This window comes from Diadema antillarum, unplaced genomic scaffold, assembly GCF_040938485.1.
Source record: "Diadema antillarum isolate AM-2024a unplaced genomic scaffold, OU_Dant_1.0 seq00001143_RagTag, whole genome shotgun sequence".
Lineage (NCBI taxonomy): Eukaryota > Metazoa > Echinodermata > Echinoidea > Diadematoida > Diadematidae > Diadema > Diadema antillarum.
Window position 1 is genome coordinate 546,849 of NW_027271955.1, and position 11,049 is coordinate 557,897.

At 35.7% G+C, this 11,049-nt stretch overlaps 1 protein-coding gene across 1 annotated transcript; it reads left to right on the forward strand.

Annotated features, from left to right (window-relative positions):
• Positions 1-895: 895 nt before the first annotated feature.
• LOC139744168 (thioredoxin-related transmembrane protein 2-like) lies at positions 896-10,698 on the forward strand. Its single transcript, XM_071654622.1, has 7 exons — positions 896-1,048; positions 4,518-4,692; positions 5,578-5,654; positions 6,408-6,514; positions 6,811-6,876; positions 7,771-7,900; positions 9,198-10,698. The coding sequence occupies exons 1-7, from the start codon at positions 896-898 to the stop codon at positions 9,315-9,317; spliced, it is 828 nt and encodes a 275-aa protein (XP_071510723.1). The 3' UTR covers positions 9,318-10,698.
• Positions 10,699-11,049: the final 351 nt, after the last annotated feature.

The following is an 11,049-nucleotide window of genomic DNA, read 5'->3' on the forward strand; positions in this document are numbered from 1 at the left end:
AGTATATTATATATTTTCATTTATCTTAGGGATTGTAAAAATGGAATCAGCTGTTTCTTTTATTCATTTCAAGGTATAACTGCCAAAAATTAGTTGTTACAGCTGTGATACCTGTATTTAACTTTTGAATCTAAGCTTGTTTTATGTGTTTAGTATCGTTTTAAATGTTTTGTTTGCGTATACATGATATTTGTTTTTACTCAAGATGTATGTATTTTTCGCTTTTAACAATTATTTATGTATGTATGTGGACCCCTATGGAAACCAGCTCTGCTGATCAGGGTGTTCCACCCCATGAAGTGGCAATAAATCCAAATCAAATCATAAATTCAGACATACTAGACTGCTTGAGAAGTTCGATCATTACAATAAATTATTTTTTCGGATCCCCACTTTTTCCACGCGGTACCTATTGCCGTATTTTATTGCATCGCGCGCGGCGGCGCAGTGGCCACCCTGCCGGAAGCGTTTTTTTTTTTTAAAGACGGCACAGATTGGGGCATGGCGCGTGTTAAACCTATGGGAAAAACGTTGGGTTAGGGTTTTTGGTTATGGTTATGGTTAGGGTTAGGGTTAGGGTTGGGGTTAGGGTTAGGGTTAGGGTTAGGGTTAGGGTTAGGGTTAGGGTTAGGGTTAGGGTTAGGGTTTGATGGTTAGGGTTAGGATTAGGATTAGGGTTAGGTTTAGGGATAGGGTCCCCGATAGATTTTTAGTTTCCCCAATCTGTGCCGTCTAAAAAAAACACGCCTGCCGGAACCGGAAGCCACAATTAGAGTAGTAGTGTATGTGTGTGCGCGTGCCACCACTGTGTACGCGTGGTGGAGACGTGCAAACCAGTGGAGATCTGCGTTGTGACTTTATTGGAGCAAGCGTCGGCACGAAAAGCACTGTCATTATGCGACAAATAATGCAATATAGGCACTATTTCAGTGCCTACCACATATCGAATCTTATACTTTCGATTTCATTTTTGTTCGTGAGGCTGGTGAAGCCATTCTGTACCATATTTCCGGAGAATGAAGAGAGCAAAGAATGCCAGTTGTCGTGGGTATGTATAATTTAGTCCGACATAGAAGGATCCGTGTATGGGGTTTATCGTGTTAGATCCTACACACATGCATATTATAAGATGTTGTAAACTTGTAGTTGTAGATTCTATTACTCAGAAAAAGGATTTGTTACAACAGACTTAAAACAGAGATAAAACGGGCTCAGAATACCACACAGGTAACTTTCTTAGTAAATAGTAGACTCTTTCCATATATTGCAAGTGAATTCCAAATAATGGTAGAAGATAAAATTTTATTTTTGAGCCCTTCCGAGAACTATGCTTGCCTTGGCTTTGCCTTTGGCTATAACTTTAGCACCTGGTCTGGGTAACTTACAATGCAGCCACACTATTTACAATCAACAACTCGCCTTGAACAAGTTCTTTTTAATCATTATGTGTCGCACACATATATTAGCGCTAATTAATGTACTTTTGCACCTGCACCTCCTTGTCAAATAATCACCAAATATGCACATACACTTATACTCACCCTAGTTTTATTCAGTAACCTAAAATAATTGTATCTGAGCCTCTAAAGTCGAATAGAATTAAGTTTTAACACTCTTTCAAGTGTTGGAAAATCTTGATCGCTTGAAATGCTGCTCTGTACACAAGCAATTGGCACAGTTCAAATGCGTTCAGCGCATGCAGTACAGTAAGGGTCGATCATTTGATCTGAATGTAGCAATCACAGCAGCTTTTCTATGGTGTCTTTGAAAAGCTAAATTTTGTTTTTCCCCCTTTTCCTTGACTAAGTCTTGCAGTAGCAGTTGTAGCTTCTATACAAAACGGTTGAGCACGTGCACATGTGTGTGCAGCCCCTTATTATATCTTTCTCTTTCTTTTCTATCTCTTCTTTTATTTTCAGGTATTTCTAACTCTCCCTTTCCTCCCTATTAATCATTTATTTGGGTCTTCCTCTTTTTCAAACTTTCTTAATTTCCTATTCAATCCTACTTTCTGCCTAAATTGTTCTCTGTTTCCTTCATTGGTTTTATCTTTCACTCCATCTATCTTTCCTTTCCTCTCCGATATTTCTTTCTTTTGTTTCATTCTGATGTATCCATTTCTTTATTTCATTTACAACCTGTACAATTCTTTCTTTCCTTCCTATTCATCTTTGCTTTCATCCAGTTCTGATTCATGTCTCATTCTATTCTACCTAGTGCTTTGTTGTTTTCAATATAATTTATTCTTTGGTTTTGCTTTTCTTTTCAAACATATCCATCTTTCCCTTGCTTTCCTTTATAATGCAAGTTTCTCTTCTTTCTTTACTACCATTATCTTAAATTGTTTTATCTTAAGTGTACTTTCTCTTTTGTAAACCTTTTGTTTATTTTTTTTCCAGGTTTTTTTATATCTTTTCTTTCATTTCCTTTTCCACCTTTTCCTAGCCTTTTTTTAAGGCTGTATATTCTTTCACCCTTGTCTTATAACCACATTTTTCACAATCTTCTCACTCACACACACAAGCAGGAACAACAGCACGAACATCTTGCGCTGCACTGTCTGCTCCTATGCAACACAGTTATCGCAAAGTGAACTCAGAGTTGCGATCAACTTGAATATTCCGACAAGTGGTAAAGTGTCAAAACAAGGAAAATTTCATTTCTACTGGACTTGGGTCTTACACAGATGCAAATATTTGTGGTTATTGGATGTTTAGAGTGAGTTTGTGCATGTATGGAGATCAATTGACGAGGAGGTGAGAGAAACATTAATACACATAATACACACACATGCCTCAAGCACCTCCACAGATGTTTGAAATGCACCAAGAAGCATTTTCTTCGAAGTAAAGTATCAGAATTCTATATATACATTTGTATGCTTTTTACTCCGTATGTACAAAGAATTATGATTTTATGATTGTATTTGCAGTACAAGTATTAGACAGTTTTGTTATATTTATATGTATGCATCATGTCTTTTATGTACAATTGTGAGCAATTCAGCAATTTCATTGCTGCAAGTCACGATTTCAATAAACCATGGATGATAATAATGATAAAGTACACTTGCGCCCATATATCTACATGCATGTGCCTCCCTCACTCAAGTCCTCTTCCTCAGCTCAGCTGAGCTCATCGCCCTATCCTCATTCAAACAACCAGTTTTGAGTTTACTTTATTCTGAAAGTTCAGCGTTTGTCTTGTACACTTTCAGAGCATTTCTTACAGTGTGATGAAAAAAAAAATGAGTGAGGCCAAATTCACTTAAGCTTAATTGTCAGCCACATTGCATTCATACTGTCTTATACAGTGAAGTACACAGAGTTAAACTTCAACCATTTCCAGTCTTAAGCATACAAAGCTTGAAAAGAGTTGTGCTGTGGTATTTTACAGCGTGAATGTATACTACATTCTTGAGTCGGCTCTGCATGGTACTGTATACGCCATATCCAATTTAACAAGTCTAATTGTTCGTGAGATGGGACTTCCCGAAAATTTTGCGAGTGGTTAAATTCGCAATTGTGGAGTACAGCACTGAACAAAGAAATGTATGCGTGCACGTCACATTCATGTTGGGATGAGAGTTTATATTTTTAAATTTGCGAATAGCACCCAACTCGTGAAATTTGCGAAATTAAAACCCTCACAAAATATTCGGCATATACAGTATGTGTTATAATGTTCATTCATGTTTCAAGTTTTATCAATACTGCAGTAAGCAACTCTGCTGCAAATGTAAACACTGCATCATGTTAAGACATAGAGAGGAATTTTAAACAGATGAATTTTTTTGAATTTTTTAACTGTGCGATAGAAAAGGCAATTTACTTTCACTTTTGATACATATAGTTTTAATAACTGTTGTTTAAATTCAGATATATACATATTGTGAGTATTCATCACTGTAGAAGTATTTTGTTTATCTTGTTTTATTTAAATGTTCATTTCATTTCACTTTCGTTTTATGGACAGTGCAATGAGTGCTACATTGTATACTGCTGGTATTTGATGCTATCTCTCAACTATTTACTGTAGATTTTCTGTGCATTCATATTTTTGTATGTTAAAGGGATCGTATAGTTTTGGTTGAGACCTAATTTCAGGTTTCTAACATTTTTTAGTGAGATAATGAGAAACCTCGTATGAAACATGAAAGAGCATGTAATTCTATGAGGAATTCAATGTTTATTTGATGAAAATTGGTTTTGAAATGCCTGAGATATCCAAAAAAGGGCGATTCTAATAAAGTGTGGGACCCACACTTTATTACGATCGCTTTGTTTTACTTTGTTTTTGGATGTTTCAGTCATTCCAAACCCGATTTTCATCAAATAAACTTTGAATTCCTCTTAAAGTGGTATGCTCTGTACTATATCTTAAGTGGTTTCTTGGTATCTCGCAAAAAGTTAAAAGCCCAATTCTCATCTCCACCAATACTGTACCATCCCTTTAATAGATTCATCATGACTGAGGTGGTCTAGTGATGAATTTATTGTTTTATCTTCCACTTGTAGAATGAGAGCAACATACTTCTGTTCCTGGCATGCACCATTGCTGTCAAGAATCGCAAGAAGCCACCACTCAAGGAGCTCTTGACAAAGGTTTTCCTGTTCTGCAAGGTTGCAAATACACTCCTATTTGGGCTCACAGATCCACGACTGTCAATTTTGTTTGTTGCAGTTGCTGTAGGTGAGAAATCCAACCTTTTTTGCTGCATTCTATCTGAATATTACCTATAATTCTATCTGAATATCATATGATAAGGCTCTATGAAAAGCTAAATTGTCTTGATGAGGGATAAATTTGTATGAAATTTAGCTTGAACAGTAAGCCATGTCAAATAATGCTAAAAGCCTGAATCAGCATGTTGTAATGTTTTTGGGGGTACACTCTGTGTGGTGTATCGCTGCATGTATATTAGGGAGTAGTTAGATACTTAAAGAGGCAATGGACAGGTACTTCACTCGATCGTAGTTGGGAGGATAAGTGATCTTTATTGGAGAAACCTTCTGATATATTACATGTCTTGGCTAGTGGATGTATTGTTACACATGTTGACACAGTAGGGTGTTAATTTGACTTCCTTTAAAGTATTAAAGCTACAAGACTGGTTCCACCTTTGAAATGATGCTAATGCTTGTTATTTTATTAGAATGTACCACTGTAATTTCAGTATATTTCTTTATAAACCTCAAAACATAATTTGTAGCCCCCTTCAAAGAATATGTCATTTATGTTTACACTAATTTGTCACTATGTGAGTTTTATCTGCAGAAACCTTCAATACACAATATTTCATAATAAACTGCAGTAAAGTTTGTACTTTTACGCCAGAGAGTGCTTAAACTGTTGTGTTTTGTGTGTGTGTGTTGTTGGTGTTGTTGGTTTTTTTTTTTCAAATGTGTACTGCCAGAATGCCATCAGTGTTATCAAACATTAAGTGCAGTTTGATATACAACTTGAACATATTTATATATCTCAGCAAGTACACTGTATAATGATCACTTGTACTTTTCATATTTTGTGAAGATTAATACCCATTTTGTTTTTTGTTTTTTTGCTGTTGCATTTCAGGTTGCATGGTTGTGTTTCCAGAACCTGCATATGTTGGACCCCAGAACATTGTGTATTTCAAAGGAGATTCTCTGGAGGTAATTCCCAATTTCCAGGTCTTCCTGATTAGACAGTGTTTTGTGAAGTGAAGCATCCTTATGTTGTTTGCTGTTAGACTAGTCCTCTGATAGTCTAAAGGTCAATGCACTCTACATCACACATTCCTCCAGTGTCCATTACCTGTGTTTTGCTGCATTATGTGAAGTACACAAATTTGGTGTCTTCAAACTTTTTATGCAACACACACATTGTAAAATCATATAATCTAACCATTAACTGCCTTTACATTTGTGTGTGTGTGGATTCTAGAGTTTTTGATAAAATAAAAGCATCTTCAAGTTGCAAAGTTCCGATGATTGAAGCCTTTTTCCTTTTTACTCCTGAAGTTCATTATCATAACATCTTATAAGAGTATGTTTCATTTGTATTTGAACAGTAAATTATAGGGGATGATCAAGAACATTGTTGGCTGAGTTAAATATCTGTATTTTATGTTTAAAAAAAACACCAACTTTTAATTTCCATAGTTCATATTTTCTTTTAATGTGAAATTATGTGTACACATTTATATGTACTAGTTGATATAGAGCAGTCACTTCATTTATAGTGTAACAATCCATTTATGACAATGGTCTCCAAATAGTACAACTATTTACCCTCGAGGATTTGGCAACGGGCTGAAGCTAATATTTAGCACTCATGTAAGAGAAGGCATATTGTACGTGAATATACTGAGTATTGTAAGCATAATGTGTGATTTTTCTGTCTCTGTCTCCTAAATTACCTATCAGGAGGAACTTAAAGCCAACCCAAGGACCACGTGGGTTGTAGAATTCATGGCAACATGGTCCGCTAGCTGCCACACGTTTGCACCAACATTTGCCAAGCTGTCCATGGAGTAAGTGTGCTTTCAAAAATAGTTATCCTGCAAGTGTATGAATGCAAGTCAATTGCATAGAAATTATGGCATTTTTTTTTCTTACATCTTGTGTAATTTGTTCGTTTGTTTGTTTGTGGTACTTGTTAATTAAACATAAAACCAGAGTATTTTTATGCATTGGTGACATACACTGTATGATATGTTTCAACAGGTTTTATGAATAAGATGTTTTCATAGCAAATTGAAAAATATTGTCTGAAACTAACAGTTTGTCCTTCTTCTTTTTTTTTCATATCTTTGTACTGTGCCTGCAGGTATTCACATAATCATCTTAAATTTGGAAAATTTGATGTGGGCAGATATCCTGAAATAGCTGAAATGTGAGTATGGGGTGGCAGGATTACTTCATGGTTACACTTTCAGTCAACATTAGTGTTCCAGAGATTGATATGGAAAGACATCACTCAAACCCCAAGGTCTGAATTCTTGGAAAAGAAGTTTATTCTAGTTGCGGACTACGGGCATGGTTTTCAGATCAATTGTTCCACCTGCGTTTGAATTGAAATTCTTGCTTAGTCTGTATGGGGACAAACTTAGTCAACAATGTGATCCTCAAGCTTTGTCATGTTGGCTTCTGGTGATGCTCATAAACTTAATACCCTGGCATGTCAATGCCATGAGCCAGGAAAGAAGTTATTAACTGCTTTGAGGAAACCATGATAACCAGTCTGCATCTGTCTATAAACCCAAAGTATCATCCTTAGACCTCATGAAGAAACTTGGTAGTGTAGCATGACATGACTTTCTATTCTCTTTTCACATTAGTAGTGCAGGAGATTTGTCCAGGAAATGCATTTCTTGTAAATTTGTTGTGTTGACAAACATTAGTTCCGCTGATGTCACTACAGCATGCAGTTGTATTTTCTTTCATGAACTATATTTGAAGATTTTTATCGCAAAACGAGCTAAGTCTCTTCTTGTTAAGTTGAGATATTTGTGATTAAAGCTGCTAAAAAATACAGAAAATAATAAGAAAATAAGGACACTTTTAATCATAACTTCTAAAATATTCCTTGTTATGTCACGGGTGAGGTAATACTGGAAAGATTTAATTTTGCTCTATCTGATGATGGACTTACTTTGAAATGTTAAAAAATGGTGCTTAGCTCATTTTGCAATAAAACTCTTCATTTGAGCTAGAGCTTTGAAGTGAAATGGGAGAGCAGTTTAGTTATGAAATGTTATTTGACTCCGATATTTTGTCGCTGTTTCAGTTTCCAGGTAGACAGTTCCTCAATATCCAAGCAGCTTCCAACTATAGTCTTGTTTCAAGGAGGCAAGGAGATCATGAGAAAGCCAGGCAGGAACAGCAGTGGACAGACAGTGAAGTACCAGTTTACCAAGGTGGGTTGACCTCTAGATATTGGACAGTGGTCACTTATTACAGGCATGAAGAAAAAAACGGGATGCAGTGGACCAAATGTCATTTCGAATATGATGCATCTCAAAAACAAACAAACAAACAACACTTCATACTTTGAATTTGCAAACTGCTATGATGTTAATTCAAAAGGAATCCCCAAAGTGAAGATGATATCCTACGATATTGAACAAGAGACACGTTTCAGGCAAGATGTCAACATAATGATTGTTGTGGTCTGAAAACTCAGTAATGGTCATGCAGTATTTTCTTTCCCATTGACAGTCTTTTCACAGTCCTGGTGTGGTGCATATTTCCATTTGAATTTTAAAAATAAATGTCACTGTGCTTTATCTGGAGGGTGTTTGTCATTCTTTTTCCTCGTAGCCTTGTAAAGAATTTACTATTCTTGCAAACCATTAAGGGTAGAGTAAGTTGCATTTCAAACAGAAATGGGTTTATGGTTAGGCCTATTTGGGAATATTTCACACAGTTTAGTTCATGTTGGTAAATCAACATTTTCCTGATTATTAAGTAGGGCAGTGGATACTGAAAATGAAACTGAAAAGGAAATTCTTTTATATTTAAGTTAGATACAGAGACAATATATGTCAGTTTTGCTGAAATCAAATTTTGCCAGTGAACTCTCGTACTTAATACGGCTATAACAAACTTCTCATTACAACAAAGTGAGAATTCAGGTCCCAAAACTATCATCTACGACAAAATTCTATTTTCTTTTAACATAAATCTGTTGTATTGCCTGAAGTATATTTTTAGTCAATGACAATTCATGAAATCTCTCTAATATGCATTTAATCCATCAGCAAACAGTTTGGATGGTTTAGACAACTGACAGTTACTGTCAAATATTTCTGATTCATGTGTCGTGCTACACAAAACTCCCCGCATGGGACAACATTCCGCCGCTCCCTCACAAAATCATATCTCCGCGAAATCTTCTGGATTTTAACGCGAAATCTACTGGATTTTATCATCCCAATGTTGGCAGCTCTGTCTATATCTTTATCTCTCTCTATATATCTTACTGTTTGCCTATAATGCAATTTCAATATAACAAAAGAAAACAGCCAGTCCCAAGGACTTTGTTATAATAAGAGTGCACTGTACACTGATGCAAATTGCTCACTCAGGCCAAAATTTGATGTACATGTAGATGGAAAGAACATGGTACCCGTTTAGCCTGTTTTCTAAACAATAGGCAACAAGCACATGTTTACATACTAATTTCTGGCTGTGTCAATTACCTGGCTCCCATAGGAGAACGTCGTGAGGGACTTCAACCTGGACAGCCTGTACCAGAGTACCAAGAGCAAGGCCCAGAGGAAAGCCGACAAGCTGGAGGCCAAAACTCAAGAGCAGGAAAAGAAGGACAACTGAGGCTCTGGGCACCTATACTTCCTTCTAAAGGGGATGTTACCTCAAAGGAGAAATTTGAGTTTGATGTTGAGGGGTTGAATGTGAGCAACATTTGAATGGTGTGATATCTGACAAATATTACAGGTGAAGTGTGATGGCCATTGCACTTTCAGTAATGTGTGCTTAGTGATGCATCAAAAAGACCCGACAGTCGTGAGTTTACAGTGGACTCTTGTTGTAACGAAGTCCTCAGGACCGGCAGTTTTCTTTCGTTATAACAAAATTTCGTTATAACCGAACAAATACACAAATAAACAATAAAAATAAATAGACTGGATAATGCTGCGGCATGAATTTTTACTTCGTTGTAAACAAACTTTCGTTATAACCATGTTCGTTATAACGGGAGTGCACTGTATATGTATCTTTTTCTTCCGCTCCCTTTTTTCATTCAAATTTTCATGGATGAATAGACATACTCTGTATTGAGGGATCCATGGAACACATACCCTTTTTCCCTATATAAAAGTACATGTACATGTCATATCTTTAAAAACTTAAATTGATAGCATTCCATGTGTAAACAGCATTGCTATAAACTCAAAACATGTTTGAAGTTCCCGTAGACTGCCTTGTTGAGTCATTCCTCCTCTTGTAGTTTCAACAGCTTCTCATTCTGTTGTACTAAAACAAACCATTTTTCTTTTCATGTTTGATTTCACCTGTTTAATTCAAATTTACTCCTGCACTGTATTGTAGCTTTTCCTCATAATCTTTTATGTCCTTCTGCCTGTCACTTGCTCTGAAATATGACTGCTTTTTATTCCCCTGCATTGCCTCTAAGGTCATTTTTTTGAAGTCCCCCCACAAGGTGAATGTATGTAATTGATACTGACTAAATGCTTCACATCAAGAAGGGGTTCATGTTAAGCTGAAAAGACTCATTTGTATAATTTTGACATTTGAAAACTACATTATGAATTAATTTTCTATGCATGCCTCATTTGTGTATTTGTACTTTTCCTAGTCATTCTTAAATAAATCAAATAATCTGCAAATGATATTGTATCATGCATATGTGAAAGAAGAGGGAAATACAGCATGTACATGTATTACACTGTATTTGCAAATAAAACAGACATTGTGTATCAGTAATTTTTTTTTTCATTACATGGAGTTGTCCAAGTGAAAGGCACACATTATGTTCATTCTTTTGTAGCAATATTATTATTGTTGCCTTGATATAAGTGCAATTCGTGAAGCATTTTCATTCTCAAAATGATTTTACATTGTTTTGACATCTTACTCTATCAAACTTTATAAATTTCTTGTGATTATAATTGTCCCATTTTTCTTGTTTTTAGATGTGATTATGATAGCAATGATTTCACCAGCTCTCCAAAATGGATGGTAAGAGGCAAGTTTGTTATACATTATGAAAACTGATAGTGGATAGCCTAGTATACATCTAGCATACATAGCCTAGTATACATCTACAGTGTACTCCTATTCCCCATGTATGAATATTATTATCCTTACCTTTCAAGATTTATCCAGCATTTCCGTAGCGACTCAGACATAAATTAGAATACTTAGACAGGTGGATGGAGCTCATTACTTGCCAGAGAATGTGACAGTATTTAAGCATTTGCATGCATTGTATGAATTTATCACAAGCACATTTAAAATGGGATACATCATGAAATACATTTACAGTATAACATCTGTGTATCCCTGCCTTAGTTATGTTATA

Coding starts and splice junctions, on each gene's coding strand:
- LOC139744168 (XM_071654622.1), top strand. CDS start 896: ATGCGACAAATAATGCAATATAGGCACTATTTCAGTGCCTACCACATA. Junction 4,693..5,577: donor GTTTGTTGCAGTTGCTGTAG/GTGAGAAATCCA, acceptor GTTGCATTTCAG/GTTGCATGGTTGTGTTTCCA. Junction 6,515..6,810: donor TTTGCCAAGCTGTCCATGGA/GTAAGTGTGCTT, acceptor CTGTGCCTGCAG/GTATTCACATAATCATCTTA.